Here is a 15,024-nt window from a genome sequence, read left to right on the forward strand (position 1 = left end):
CTGGCCTCGGGAAAGTCTCCCGTGTGCAGGTGAAGGTGAAGGTCCACCCCTTTCTCGTACAAGGTTCAAATAGGGCTGCAGGAGATGCCTCTAAACCACACTACGATGGAAGCCACTAACAGCAACCTCGGAGCGCAGCCTGAGCCAGAGGCCGTGGAACCAGAAGGTGTGTATCTAACTTGCTAAATTGTTGTGTGTGTGTGTGTGTGTGTGTGTGTGTGTGTGTGTGCGTGCGCACATCCATCCATTTAATTTGACCTAGACTAAAAGTGTTCTATATTGCCTTGTGTTCAGAGTCCGACAGCGCTGCTGCTGCTGCTCCTCCTCCTCCATCAAAGAGGAAAAGGAAGCACAGGTGGACGCCAAGCAGGGTTACCATTTGCCGCCACAAATCGCAACTGAGGCAGGACACCAGGGTGTTAAATGAGCAAAAGGGGAAGCCCCAATGCCAGCCGGGGGACCCCTGCCCCACGTGCGCCCAACCTAGGACCCTGGACACGGGGCACGCGCTGTACAAGAGCAGTGCGTACTGCGAGTCAGAGGCGGGCCCTGGGGGCCTCACCGCTCGTGAGTGGCTAATCAGCCAACAGGCCCCGGAGGACGCCGGGAAGGTGCCCAGGACCACCCTCTGGAACATCGCCCGCAGGAAGGAGGTCGGCGACTCCTCTTCCCCTCGACGAAAAACGCACAAGCTGCGGATCTGCCAGCGGTGCCTCCAGCCGGCGCAGAAAGATTTTGGCCACAGCCGGTTCGACGGGGAGAACTTCTGCTCCCTCTACGCCGGCAAAGGCGTAGACCTGTGGCTGGCCGAGAAGAGGGACCGCAAGAGGCGAAAGCCAAAGAGGTGAATTGATTGTTTCTGAATGCGTTTCGAAGTAAACTGCTTGCATTTACCTAAAGAACTAAAATTCGATGTTGAAATCCGTTCACCAGGAAGCAGAGGAAGCAGCGGGAGGAGAGGAGGGCGAAGGGCCCGGTGTCAGCCCCTGGAGAGGAACACAGCCCCGGCAGAGTGTGAGGCTGCTCCTCCCCGGGAACCCCCCTCCTGTGTTGTGCATGTTTTTAATTTAATAAATCTATTTGAATTACACACGCTTGTCCCTTCTTTTTACTTTAAGCAACAAGTCCACAACAACAATGATAACAAACGTTCTTAGTTTAATAATAAAAAAGCAATACATTAGAAACAGTGTAAAAGCGTCTCGAAATAAAGCCATTCTTTAAGAAACAATCACATTGAAAATAAAGCCTTTAATAAACACATTGAAAATAAAGCCATTCTTTAAGAAACAATCACATTGAAAATAAAGCCTTTAATAAACACATTGGAAATAAAGCCATTCTTTAATAAACAAGCAATATATTGAAAATAAAGCCGCTCTTTGATAAACAATCAATACATTGAAAATAACGCCATTCTTTAATAAGCAATCACATTGAAAATAAAGCCTTCTTTGATAAACAATTGTGGCAACCCGGCGGCGGCGGCCCCAAACCCCTGAAGCCGAGGGGGAGGCGGTGGATGGCGTATACCGCCGATATCCACCAGCCGGAGCCCAAGAGGCCTCACCGACGGGAGTGACCTCCCCCTCCAGGGACGAGACCGGCCCGGCCGGAGAGACAATTCCCCTGGACGCCACCGTGGCTCACGGAGTCACACGTATGATTTCTGATTTCCCCCTTTATTTAATGAATAAACGCCCTACCGGGCTTTGAACGACTTGGCGTGTGTTGATTTCGCCCGTGAGAGACGTTCCACACAATCGATGCATTGAAAATAAAGCCGTTCTTTAACAAACAAGCAATGCGTTGAAAATAAAGCCTCTCTTTGATAAACAAGCGACGCGTTGCAATAACGGACACGGGTCGAATCAGACGAACGCTTGTTTATAAAGGCACCGGTCCCTCGACATGGGCGTTTCCACCCGTGTCCCGACCCGACCCTGTGCGTTCCGTTTCGTTCCGATCGTTCCGATTTCGGCCTCTGCTCAAAGCAGACGGTGCGTTCCAATTTCGACCCCGAACCGTCGGTTCGACCGGTCGGACCGAACTTATTCTCGGTCCGAGGTGCCCGCGGGGGCCGGGACGGGCCAGAGGTGCGGTGGCCGGAAGGGGGCGCCAAAGCGGTCCGTCCCGCGGCTGCGCCGCGGGCCGGACCCCGATAGTGAAGAACGGTAAGCTTCCTTTGCGCAGGGGCCATGCTAATCTTCTCTGTATCGTTCCAATTTTAGTAGATGTGATACCGAAGTAACACAATAACCGCCTAATCCTCAGTTACCTATGTACCTCTGCTCAGACACCAAACGCTATCTGCTGGTGGAGCTACAACAGACGATTCATACGTTGGGCGATTTGCGGTTGCTGAGAAACAGAAAGCTTCGATGGACCGATAGCGCAAAAGATAACGTGGCTGAGGAACGTTCTTCTCTTTATTTATCCGACAGAAAAGAGGAAAAAACCCACCTCACTCGTCGCGTCGATAAAGAACTTCTTTTTTTTTACGACCCAGCAATCAGCGAACGACAACAGAGACACCCAAAGCGTCGGATCGAATCCCCGTGAAATCAACGCTTTTGACCGGCCGTTCTCGTCGTAAATGAAGACGAGAACCCTTTGTTATGTTATAATTATTATTACATTACAATATGCAAAATATGACAGACCAAAAGCCCTTATTGTGAATTTTATTTTCTTGTCTTGTTACTTATAGACCTGAATTGCATCCTTGTCCAATAGGTGGCGCTCTCGAATAATGTCTGTAGAGTGTGGTGTGGGGAGGGGGGTCTTGACCTTGGTAACCGTTTTGTATTGATTTAGAATGAGATCGTATTTACTTAACGGTTGCTAAGTTATACTTTATGTCCAATAGGGGGCGCTCTCGAATAATGTTTGTAGAGTGTGGTGTGGGGAGGGTGGCCTTGACCTTGGTGACCATTTTGTATTTGTTTAGAATGATATTGTTACGTATTTTAAAATCAAGATTGCAGTACCCAAAAAAGTCCGCTGGGGCTAGAGCTATCCGAGGGTGGTCTCGGAATTCCCACGCCCCGCTGTTTGCCCGAGCTAGGTCCAAAAAAACGTTTTTGAAAAGTGGTAAGTTGCCCTTAACCTAACCCTAACCCATTAACAAACGACTCAAAATGGCCTAAAACGTGCTCCTAGACACTTTCTGTGTGAACTTTTTTGACTCCGCACTTGGTCAGATTTTCACAAAATTGTACATGGGGGGGGGGGGGGGGGGTCAACGGCAGCTATATGAAGGAAGTTAGCTAGAACTCCAAAACTTCGCACACCTGTCTAAGGAGCCTAGAGCACCTTCCACACCAAATATCGTTAATACCCCTTTTTCCCTCGCCGAGTGGCACAAATTTTTCCCTTGCCGAGTGGCACAAATTTGAACATTTCAAATTCAATTTTCTATACCAAACCAAGCCACCAGGTGGCCAGAACTTGGCACAGACGTAGCCCTGATCCATAGCTACCACCCCATAGGGTTCATGTTCCCACGCCCCTCTCCCTGTTCCCATGGCAACGCTTTTAGGTGTTTTCCAATGTTAAAAAAAGTTGCCACTTGGGGCGCCAAATTCCCTCCCTTCTGCTTCATAGTTACCGTACCAAAATGAACCAACGAAGACGGAGGACTACTCTAAGGTAAGTTTTTTGCTTTATTCAAAACGAAACAATGTTAAAATACATGGTACTATGCTGTGTATGAGGTGCAGGTTATTTTGTAATTGTTTCAGCATTTCCTGGGGTTGTGCGGTGTATGGAACACAGGAATTTGCCAATTTCAAAAATATCGCCCACAATAGGGACTAGGGCGTGTAGAGGGGCCCCAGGGCTACCACGGGCACTATTCAGAATTCCCACGCTCCGCTGTTCCTTTAAATCGCTTCACTTCAAATTTTTAAAATCAAGATTGCAGTACCCAAAAAAGTCCGCTGGGGCTAGAGCTATCCGAGAGTGGTCTCGGAATTCCCACGCCCCGCTGTTTGCCCGAGCTAGGTCCAAAAAAACGTTTTTGAAAAGTGGTAAGTTGCCCTTAACCTAACCCTAACCCATTAGCAAACGACTCAAAATGGCCTAAAACGTGCTCCTAGACACTTTCTGTGTGAACTTTTTTGACTCCACACGTGCTCAAATTTTCACAAGATTTTACATGGGGGGGGGGGGGGTCAATGGCAGCTATATGAAGGAAGTTGGCTAGAACTCCAAAACTTTGAATTAAAACTTAAAAGATAGAACGCTTCACGAATTTGCGTGTCATCCTTGCGCAGGGGCCATGCTAATCTTCTCTGTATCGTTCCAATTTTAGTAGATGTGATACCGAAGTAACACAATAACCGCCTAATCCTCAGTTACCTATGTACCTCTGCTCAGACACCAAACGCTATCTGCTGGTGGAGCTACAACAGACGATTCATACGTTGGGCGATTTGCGGTTGCTGAGAAACAGAAAGCTTCGATGGACCGATAGCGCAAAAGATAACGTGGCTGAGGAACGTTCTTCTCTTTATTTATCCGACAGAAAAGAGGAAAAAACCCACCTCACTCGTCGCGTCGATAAAGAACTTCTTTTTTTTTACGACCCAGCAATCAGCGAACGACAACAGAGACACCCAAAGCGTCGGATCGAATCCCCGTGAAATCAACGCTTTTGACCGGCCGTTCTCGTCGTAAATGAAGACGAGAACCCTTTGTTATGTTATAATTATTATTACATTACAATATGCAAAATATGACAGACCAAAAGCCCTTATTGTGAATTTTATTTTCTTGTCTTGTTACTTATAGACCTGAATTGCATCCTTGTCCAATAGGTGGCGCTCTCGAATAATGTCTGTAGAGTGTGGTGTGGGGAGGGGGGTCTTGACCTTGGTAACCGTTTTGTATTGATTTAGAATGAGATCGTATTTACTTAACGGTTGCTAAGTTATACTTTATGTCCAATAGGGGGCGCTCTCGAATAATGTTTGTAGAGTGTGGTGTGGGGAGGGTGGCCTTGACCTTGGTGACCATTTTGTATTTGTTTAGAATGATATTGTTACGTATTTTAAAATCAAGATTGCAGTACCCAAAAAAGTCCGCTGGGGCTAGAGCTATCCGAGGGTGGTCTCGGAATTCCCACGCCCCGCTGTTTGCCCGAGCTAGGTCCAAAAAAACGTTTTTGAAAAGTGGTAAGTTGCCCTTAACCTAACCCTAACCCATTAACAAACGACTCAAAATGGCCTAAAACGTGCTCCTAGACACTTTCTGTGTGAACTTTTTTGACTCCGCACTTGGTCAGATTTTCACAAAATTGTACATGGGGGGGGGGGGGGGGGTCAACGGCAGCTATATGAAGGAAGTTAGCTAGAACTCCAAAACTTCGCACACCTGTCTAAGGAGCCTAGAGCACCTTCCACACCAAATATCGTTAATACCCCTTTTTCCCTCGCCGAGTGGCACAAATTTTTCCCTTGCCGAGTGGCACAAATTTGAACATTTCAAATTCAATTTTCTATACCAAACCAAGCCACCAGGTGGCCAGAACTTGGCACAGACGTAGCCCTGATCCATAGCTACCACCCCATAGGGTTCATGTTCCCACGCCCCTCTCCCTGTTCCCATGGCAACGCTTTTAGGTGTTTTCCAATGTTAAAAAAAGTTGCCACTTGGGGCGCCAAATTCCCTCCCTTCTGCTTCATAGTTACCGTACCAAAATGAACCAACGAAGACGGAGGACTACTCTAAGGTAAGTTTTTTGCTTTATTCAAAACGAAACAATGTTAAAATACATGGTACTATGCTGTGTATGAGGTGCAGGTTATTTTGTAATTGTTTCAGCATTTCCTGGGGTTGTGCGGTGTATGGAACACAGGAATTTGCCAATTTCAAAAATATCGCCCACAATAGGGACTAGGGCGTGTAGAGGGGCCCCAGGGCTACCACGGGCACTATTCAGAATTCCCACGCTCCGCTGTTCCTTTAAATCGCTTCACTTCAAATTTTTAAAATCAAGATTGCAGTACCCAAAAAAGTCCGCTGGGGCTAGAGCTATCCGAGAGTGGTCTCGGAATTCCCACGCCCCGCTGTTTGCCCGAGCTAGGTCCAAAAAAACGTTTTTGAAAAGTGGTAAGTTGCCCTTAACCTAACCCTAACCCATTAGCAAACGACTCAAAATGGCCTAAAACGTGCTCCTAGACACTTTCTGTGTGAACTTTTTTGACTCCACACGTGCTCAAATTTTCACAAGATTTTACATGGGGGGGGGGGGGTCAATGGCAGCTATATGAAGGAAGTTGGCTAGAACTCCAAAACTTTGAATTAAAACTTAAAAGATAGAACGCTTCACGAATTTGCGTGTCATCCTTGCGCAGGGGCCATGCTAATCTTCTCTGTATCGTTCCAATTTTAGTAGATGTGATACCGAAGTAACACAATAACCGGCTAATCCTCAGTTACCTATGTACCTCTGCTCAGACACCAAACGCTATCTGCTGGTGGAGCTACAACAGACGATTCATACGTTGGGCGATTTGCGGTTGCTGAGAAACAGAAAGCTTCGATGGACCGATAGCGCAAAAGATAACGTGGCTGAGGAGCGTTCTTCTCTTTATTTATCCGACAGAAAAGAGGAAAAAACCCACCTCACTCGTCGCGTCGATAAAGAACTTCTTTTTTTTTACGACCCAGCAATCAGCGAACGACAACAGAGACACCCAAAGCGTCGGATCGAATCCCCGTGAAATCAACGCTTTTGACCGGCCGTTCTCGTCGTAAATGAAGACGAGAACCCTTTGTTATGTTATAATTATTATTACATTACAATATGCAAAATATGACAGACCAAAAGCCCTTATTGTGAATTTTATTTTCTTGTCTTGTTACTTATAGACCTGAATTGCATCCTTGTCCAATAGGTGGCGCTCTCGAATAATGTCTGTAGAGTGTGGTGTGGGGAGGGGGGTCTTGACCTTGGTAACCGTTTTGTATTGATTTAGAATGAGATCGTATTTACTTAACGGTTGCTAAGTTATACTTTATGTCCAATAGGGGGCGCTCTCGAATAATGTTTGTAGAGTGTGGTGTGGGGAGGGTGGCCTTGACCTTGGTGACCATTTTGTATTTGTTTAGAATGATATTGTTACGTATTTTAAAATCAAGATTGCAGTACCCAAAAAAGTCCACTGGGGCTAGAGCTATCCGAGGGTGGTCTCGGAATTCCCACGCCCCGCTGTTTGCCCGAGCTAGGTCCAAAAAAACGTTTTTGAAAAGTGGTAAGTTGCCCTTAACCTAACCCTAACCCATTAACAAACGACTCAAAATGGCCTAAAACGTGCTCCTAGACACTTTCTGTGTGAACTTTTTTGACTCCGCACTTGGTCAGATTTTCACAAAATTGTACATGGGGGGGGGGGGGGGGGGGGTCAACGGCAGCTATATGAAGGAAGTTAGCTAGAACTCCAAAACTTCGCACACCTGTCTAAGGAGCCTAGAGCACCTTCCACACCAAATATCGTTAATACCCCTTTTTCCCTCGCCGAGTGGCACAAATTTTTCCCTTGCCGAGTGGCACAAATTTGAACATTTCAAATTCAATTTTCTATACCAAACCAAGCCACCAGGTGGCCAGAACTTGGCACAGACGTAGCCCTGATCCATAGCTACCACCCCATAGGGTTCATGTTCCCACGCCCCTCTCCCTGTTCCCATGGCAACGCTTTTAGGTGTTTTCCAATGTTAAAAAAAGTTGCCACTTGGGGCGCCAAATTCCCTCCCTTCTGCTTCATAGTTACCGTACCAAAATGAACCAACGAAGACGGAGGACTACTCTAAGGTAAGTTTTTTGCTTTATTCAAAACGAAACAATGTTAAAATACATGGTACTATGCTGTGTATGAGGTGCAGGTTATTTTGTAATTGTTTCAGCATTTCCTGGGGTTGTGCGGTGTATGGAACACAGGAATTTGCCAATTTCAAAAATATCGCCCACAATAGGGACTAGGGCGTGTAGAGGGGCCCCAGGGCTACCACGGGCACTATTCAGAATTCCCACGCTCCGCTGTTCCTTTAAATCGCTTCACTTCAAATTTTTAAAATCAAGATTGCAGTACCCAAAAAAGTCCGCTGGGGCTAGAGCTATCCGAGAGTGGTCTCGGAATTCCCACGCCCCGCTGTTTGCCCGAGCTAGGTCCAAAAAAACGTTTTTGAAAAGTGGTAAGTTGCCCTTAACCTAACCCTAACCCATTAGCAAACGACTCAAAATGGCCTAAAACGTGCTCCTAGACACTTTCTGTGTGAACTTTTTTGACTCCACACGTGCTCAAATTTTCACAAGATTTTACATGGGGGGGGGGGGGGTCAATGGCAGCTATATGAAGGAAGTTGGCTAGAACTCCAAAACTTTGAATTAAAACTTAAAAGATAGAACGCTTCACGAATTTGCGTGTCATCCTTGCGCAGGGGCCATGCTAATCTTCTCTGTATCGTTCCAATTTTAGTAGATGTGATACCGAAGTAACACAATAACCGCCTAATCCTCAGTTACCTATGTACCTCTGCTCAGACACCAAACGCTATCTGCTGGTGGAGCTACAACAGACGATTCATACGTTGGGCGATTTGCGGTTGCTGAGAAACAGAAAGCTTCGATGGACCGATAGCGCAAAAGATAACGTGGCTGAGGAACGTTCTTCTCTTTATTTATCCGACAGAAAAGAGGAAAAAACCCACCTCACTCGTCGCGTCGATAAAGAACTTCTTTTTTTTTACGACCCAGCAATCAGCGAACGACAACAGAGACACCCAAAGCGTCGGATCGAATCCCCGTGAAATCAACGCTTTTGACCGGCCGTTCTCGTCGTAAATGAAGACGAGAACCCTTTGTTATGTTATAATTATTATTACATTACAATATGCAAAATATGACAGACCAAAAGCCCTTATTGTGAATTTTATTTTCTTGTCTTGTTACTTATAGACCTGAATTGCATCCTTGTCCAATAGGTGGCGCTCTCGAATAATGTCTGTAGAGTGTGGTGTGGGGAGGGGGGTCTTGACCTTGGTAACCGTTTTGTATTGATTTAGAATGAGATCGTATTTACTTAACGGTTGCTAAGTTATACTTTATGTCCAATAGGGGGCGCTCTCGAATAATGTTTGTAGAGTGTGGTGTGGGGAGGGTGGCCTTGACCTTGGTGACCATTTTGTATTTGTTTAGAATGATATTGTTACGTATTTTAAAATCAAGATTGCAGTACCCAAAAAAGTCCGCTGGGGCTAGAGCTATCCGAGGGTGGTCTCGGAATTCCCACGCCCCGCTGTTTGCCCGAGCTAGGTCCAAAAAAACGTTTTTGAAAAGTGGTAAGTTGCCCTTAACCTAACCCTAACCCATTAACAAACGACTCAAAATGGCCTAAAACGTGCTCCTAGACACTTTCTGTGTGAACTTTTTTGACTCCGCACTTGGTCAGATTTTCACAAAATTGTACATGGGGGGGGGGGGGGGTCAACGGCAGCTATATGAAGGAAGTTAGCTAGAACTCCAAAACTTCGCACACCTGTCTAAGGAGCCTAGAGCACCTTCCACACCAAATATCGTTAATACCCCTTTTTCCCTCGCCGAGTGGCACAAATTTGAACATTTCAAATTCAATTTTCTATACCAAACCAAGCCACCAGGTGGCCAGAACTTGGCACAGACGTAGCCCTGATCCATAGCTACCACCCCATAGGGTTCATGTTCCCACGCCCCTCTCCCTGTTCCCATGGCAACGCTTTTAGGTGTTTTCCAATGTTAAAAAAAGTTGCCACTTGGGGCGCCAAATTCCCTCCCTTCTGCTTCATAGTTACCGTACCAAAATGAACCAACGAAGACGGAGGACTACTCTAAGGTAAGTTTTTTGCTTTATTCAAAACGAAACAATGTTAAAATACATGGTACTATGCTGTGTATGAGGTGCAGGTTATTTTGTAATTGTTTCAGCATTTCCTGGGGTTGTGCGGTGTATGGAACACAGGAATTTGCCAATTTCAAAAATATCGCCCACAATAGGGACTAGGGCGTGTAGAGGGGCCCCAGGGCTACCACGGGCACTATTCAGAATTCCCACGCTCCGCTGTTCCTTTAAATCGCTTCACTTCAAATTTTTAAAATCAAGATTGCAGTACCCAAAAAAGTCCGCTGGGGCTAGAGCTATCCGAGAGTGGTCTCGGAATTCCCACGCCCCGCTGTTTGCCCGAGCTAGGTCCAAAAAAACGTTTTTGAAAAGTGGTAAGTTGCCCTTAACCTAACCCTAACCCATTAGCAAACGACTCAAAATGGCCTAAAACGTGCTCCTAGACACTTTCTGTGTGAACTTTTTTGACTCCACACGTGCTCAAATTTTCACAAGATTTTACATGGGGGGGGGGGGGTCAATGGCAGCTATATGAAGGAAGTTGGCTAGAACTCCAAAACTTTGAATTAAAACTTAAAAGATAGAACGCTTCACGAAATTGCGTGTCATCCTTGCGCAGGGGCCATGCTAATCTTCTCTGTATCGTTCCAATTTTAGTAGATGTGATACCGAAGTAACACAAATACTGCCTAATCCTCAGTTAGCTATGTACCTCTGCTCAGACACCAAACGCTATCTGCTGGTGGAGCTACAACAGACGATTCATACGTTGGGCGATTTGCGGTTGCTGAGAAACAGAAAGCTTCGATGGACCGATAGCGCAAAAGATAACGTGGCTGAGGAACGTTCTTCTCTTTATTTATCCGACAGAAAAGAGGAAAAAACCCACCTCACTCGTCGCGTCGATAAAGAACTTCTTCTTTTTTACGACCCAGCAATCAGCGAACGACAACAGAGACACCCAAAGCGTCGGATCGAATCCCCGTGAAATCAACGCTTTTGACCGGCCGTTCTCGTCGCAAATGAAGACGAGAACCCTTTGTTACGTTATAATTATTATTACATTACAATATGCAAAATATGACAGACCAAAAGCCCTTATTGTGAATTTTATTTTCTTGTCTTGTTACTTATAGACCTGAATTGCATCCTTGTCCAATAGGTGGCGCTCTCGAATACTGTCTGTAGAGTGTGGTGTGGGGAGGGGGGTCTTGACCTTGGTAACCGTTTTGTATTTATTTAGAATGAGATCGTATTTACTTAACGGTTGCTAAGTTATACTTTATGTCCAATAGGGGGCGCCCTCGAATAATGTTTGTAGAGTGTGGTGTGGGGAGGGTGGCCTTGACCTTGGTGACCATTTTGTATTTGTTTAGAATGATATTGTTACGTATTTTAAAATCAAGATTGCAGTACCCAAAAAAGTCCGCTGGGGCTAGAGCTATCCGAGGGTGGTCTCGGAATTCCCACGCCCCGCTGTTTGCCCGAGCTAGGTCCAAAAAAACGTTTTTGAAAAGTGGTAAGTTGCCCTTAACCTAACCCTAACCCATTAACAAACGACTCAAAATGGCCTAAAACGTGCTCCTAGACACTTTCTGTGTGAACTTTTTTGACTCCGCACTTGGTCAGATTTTCACAAAATTGTACATGGGGGGGGGGGGGGTCAACGGCAGCTATATGAAGGAAGTTAGCTAGAACTCCAAAACTTCGCACACCTGTCTAAGGAGCCTAGAGCACCTTCCACACCAAATATCGTTAATACCCCTTTTTCCCTCGCCGAGTGGCACAAATTTTTCCCTTGCCGAGTGGCACAAATTTGAACATTTCAAATTCAATTTTCTATACCAAACCAAGCCACCAGGTGGCCAGAACTTGGCACAGACGTAGCCCTGATCCATAGCTACCACCCCATAGGGTTCATGTTCCCACGCCCCTCTCCCTGTTCCCATGGCAACGCTTTTAGGTGTTTTCCAATGTTAAAAAAAGTTGCCACTTGGGGCGCCAAATTCCCTCCCTTCTGCTTCATAGTTACCGTACCAAAATGAACCAACGAAGACGGAGGACTACTCTAAGGTAAGTTTTTTGCTTTATTCAAAACGAAACAATGTTAAAATACATGGTACTATGCTGTGTATGAGGTGCAGGTTATTTTGTAATTGTTTCAGCATTTCCTGGGGCTGTGCGGTGTATGGAACACAGGAATTTGCCAATTTCAAAAATATCGCCCACAATAGGGACTAGGGCGTGTAGAGGGGCCCCAGGGCTACCACGGGCACTATTCAGAATTCCCACGCTCCGCTGTTCCTTTAAATCGCTTCACTTCAAATTTTTAAAATCAAGATTGCAGTACCCAAAAAAGTCCGCTGGGGCTAGAGCTATCCGAGAGTGGTCTCGGAATTCCCACGCCCCGCTGTTTGCCCGAGCTAGGTCCAAAAAAACGTTTTTGAAAAGTGGTAAGTTGCCCTTAACCTAACCCTAACCCATTAGCAAACGACTCAAAATGGCCTAAAACGTGCTCCTAGACACTTTCTGTGTGAACTTTTTTGACTCCACACGTGCTCAAATTTTCACAAGATTTTACATGGGGGGGGGGGGGTCAATGGCAGCTATATGAAGGAAGTTGGCTAGAACTCCAAAACTTTGAATTAAAACTTAAAAGATAGAACGCTTCACGAATTTGCGTGTCATCCTTGCGCAAGGATGACACGCAAATTCGTGAAGCGTTCTATCTTTTAAGTTTTAATTCAAAGTTTTGGAGTTCTAGCCAACTTCCTTCATATAGCTGCCATTGACCCCCCCCCCCCCATGTAAAATCTTGTGAAAATTTGAGCACGTGTGGAGTCAAAAAAGTTCACACAGAAAGTGTCTAGGAGCACGTTTTAGGCCATTTTGAGTCGTTTGCTAATGGGTTAGGGTTAGGTTAAGGGCAACTTACCACTTTTCAAAAACGTTTTTTTGGACCTAGCTCGGGCAAACAGCGGGGCGTGGGAATTCCGAGACCACTCTCGGATAGCTCTAGCCCCAGCGGACTTTTTTGGGTACTGCAATCTTGATTTTAAAAATTTGAAGTGAAGCGATTTAAAGGAACAGCGGAGCGTGGGAATTCTGAATAGTGCCCGTGGTAGCCCTGGGGCCCCTCTACACGCCCTAGTCCCTATTGTGGGCGATATTTTTGAAATTGGCAAATTCCTGTGTTCCATACACCGCACAGCCCCAGGAAATGCTGAAACAATTACAAAATAACCTGCACCTCATACACAGCATAGTACCATGTATTTTAACATTGTTTCGTTTTGAATAAAGCAAAAAACTTACCTTAGAGTAGTCCTCCGTCTTCGTTGGTTCATTTTGGTACGGTAACTATGAAGCAGAAGGGAGGGAATTTGGCGCCCCAAGTGGCAACTTTTTTTAACATTGGAAAACACCTAAAAGCGTTGCCATGGGAACAGGGAGAGGGGCGTGGGAACATGAACCCTATGGGGTGGTAGCTATGGATCAGGGCTACGTCTGTGCCAAGTTCTGGCCACCTGGTGGCTTGGTTTGGTATAGAAAATTGAATTTGAAATGTTCAAATTTGTGCCACTCGGCAAGGGAAAAATTTGTGCCACTCGGGGAGGGAAAAAGGGGTATTAACGATATTTGGTGTGGAAGGTGCTCTAGGCTCCTTAGACAGGTGTGCGAAGTTTTGGAGTTCTAGCTAACTTCCTTCATATAGCTGCCGTTGACCCCCCCCCCCCCCCCCATGTACAATTTTGTGAAAATCTGACCAAGTGCGGAGTCAAAAAAGTTCACACAGAAAGTGTCTAGGAGCACGTTTTAGGCCATTTTGAGTCGTTTGTTAATGGGTTAGGGTTAGGTTAAGGGCAACTTACCACTTTTCAAAAACGTTTTTTTGGACCTAGCTCGGGCAAACAGCGGGGCGTGGGAATTCCGAGACCACCCTCGGATAGCTCTAGCCCCAGCGGACTTTTTTGGGTACTGCAATCTTGATTTTAAAATACGTAACAATATCATTCTAAACAAATACAAAATGGTCACCAAGGTCAAGGCCACCCTCCCCACACCACACTCTACAAACATTATTCGAGGGCGCCCCCTATTGGACATAAAGTATAACTTAGCAACCGTTAAGTAAATACGATCTCATTCTAAATAAATACAAAACGGTTACCAAGGTCAAGACCCCCCTCCCCACACCACACTCTACAGACAGTATTCGAGAGCGCCACCTATTGGACAAGGATGCAATTCAGGTCTATAAGTAACAAGACAAGAAAATAAAATTCACAATAAGGGCTTTTGGTCTGTCATATTTTGCATATTGTAATGTAATAATAATTATAACATAACAAAGGGTTCTCGTCTTCATTTGCGACGAGAACGGCCGGTCAAAAGCGTTGATTTCACGGGGATTCGATCCGACGCTTTGGGTGTCTCTGTTGTCGTTCGCTGATTGCTGGGTCGTAAAAAAGAAGAAGTTCTTTATCGACGCGACGAGTGAGGTGGGTTTTTTCCTCTTTTCTGTCGGATAAATAAAGAGAAGAACGTTCCTCAGCCACGTTATCTTTTGCGCAATCGGTCCATCGAAGCTTTCTGTTTCTCAGCAACCGCAAATCGCCCAACGTATGAATCGTCTGTTGTAGCTCCACCAGCAGATAGCGTTTGGTGTCTGAGCAGAGGTACATAGCTAACTGAGGATTAGGCAGTATTTGTGTTACTTCGGTATCACATCTACTAAAATTGGAACGATACAGAGAAGATTAGCATGGCCCCTGCGCAAAGGACACCCCGCATTCCTCTCTGTTTTGACACCCCGCATTCCTGTGTTGATCCTGCAGAAAAAGACGAAAAAGCCCGCCCCCTCGCGGCCGATAAAGAAAGTTTTTTTTGACGACCCACCAATCAGCGACGAGGACGAGGACGACGACGGAGAAGCCCAAAGCGTCGGATCGAACCCCCGTCAAACCAACGCTTATATTACTTGCTTTCATTGAATTAAACAAACCATTTATTCTTGTGATTTTTATATTAAAATAATGCCATTTGTTATTGTCAACTTATTGCTTTCAATGATATCTTTTTATAATCCATTTGCTGTCAGTGTTATGAGTTTATTGAAATAAAAAACCCATTTATTATTATT

The 15,024-nt window shown here is 45.6% G+C and overlaps 1 protein-coding gene, 4 non-coding genes and 2 pseudogenes across 5 annotated transcripts; 2 read left to right on the forward strand and 5 right to left on the reverse strand.

Moving 5' to 3' along the window:
- Positions 1-105: 105 nt before the first annotated feature.
- LOC115546572 (uncharacterized) lies at positions 106-1,042 on the forward strand. The gene is made up of 3 exons (XM_030360170.1): positions 106-166; positions 295-844; positions 934-1,042. The coding sequence occupies exons 1-3, from the start codon at positions 106-108 to the stop codon at positions 1,016-1,018; spliced, it is 696 nt and encodes a 231-aa protein (XP_030216030.1). The 3' UTR covers positions 1,019-1,042.
- Positions 1,043-2,179: 1,137 nt separating this feature from the next.
- Positions 2,180-2,254, reverse strand: LOC115548033 (uncharacterized; annotated as a pseudogene).
- A 1,978-nt stretch (positions 2,255-4,232) lies between these two features.
- LOC115548092 (U6 spliceosomal RNA) lies at positions 4,233-4,338 on the reverse strand. The gene has a single exon (XR_003977521.1). It is a non-coding gene; the product is annotated as a U6 spliceosomal RNA (small nuclear RNA).
- Positions 4,339-6,314: 1,976 nt separating this feature from the next.
- On the reverse strand, positions 6,315-6,420 carry LOC115548093 (U6 spliceosomal RNA). The gene has a single exon (XR_003977522.1). It is a non-coding gene; the product is annotated as a U6 spliceosomal RNA (small nuclear RNA).
- Positions 6,421-8,400: 1,980 nt separating this feature from the next.
- Positions 8,401-8,506, reverse strand: LOC115548094 (U6 spliceosomal RNA). The gene has a single exon (XR_003977523.1). It is a non-coding gene; the product is annotated as a U6 spliceosomal RNA (small nuclear RNA).
- Positions 8,507-10,455: 1,949 nt separating this feature from the next.
- LOC115548026 (U6 spliceosomal RNA) lies at positions 10,456-10,561 on the reverse strand. Its single transcript, XR_003977473.1, has one exon. It is a non-coding gene; the product is annotated as a U6 spliceosomal RNA (small nuclear RNA).
- A 4,031-nt stretch (positions 10,562-14,592) lies between these two features.
- On the forward strand, positions 14,593-14,688 carry LOC115548028 (uncharacterized; annotated as a pseudogene).
- Positions 14,689-15,024: the final 336 nt, after the last annotated feature.

The sequence above is a fragment of the Gadus morhua genome, chromosome 7 (genome assembly GCF_902167405.1).
Source record: "Gadus morhua chromosome 7, gadMor3.0, whole genome shotgun sequence".
NCBI lineage: Eukaryota > Metazoa > Chordata > Actinopteri > Gadiformes > Gadidae > Gadus > Gadus morhua.

Excerpts from the sequence above, each read along its gene's own strand:
- LOC115546572 (XM_030360170.1), top strand. The coding sequence starts at position 106 with ATGGAAGCCACTAACAGCAACCTCGGAGCGCAGCCTGAGCCAGAGGCC. Across the intron at positions 167-294 it reads AGAGGCCGTGGAACCAGAAG|AGTCCGACAGCGCTGCTGCT; the intron begins GTGTGTATCTAA and ends CCTTGTGTTCAG. Across the intron at positions 845-933 it reads AAGAGGCGAAAGCCAAAGAG|GAAGCAGAGGAAGCAGCGGG; the intron begins GTGAATTGATTG and ends TCCGTTCACCAG.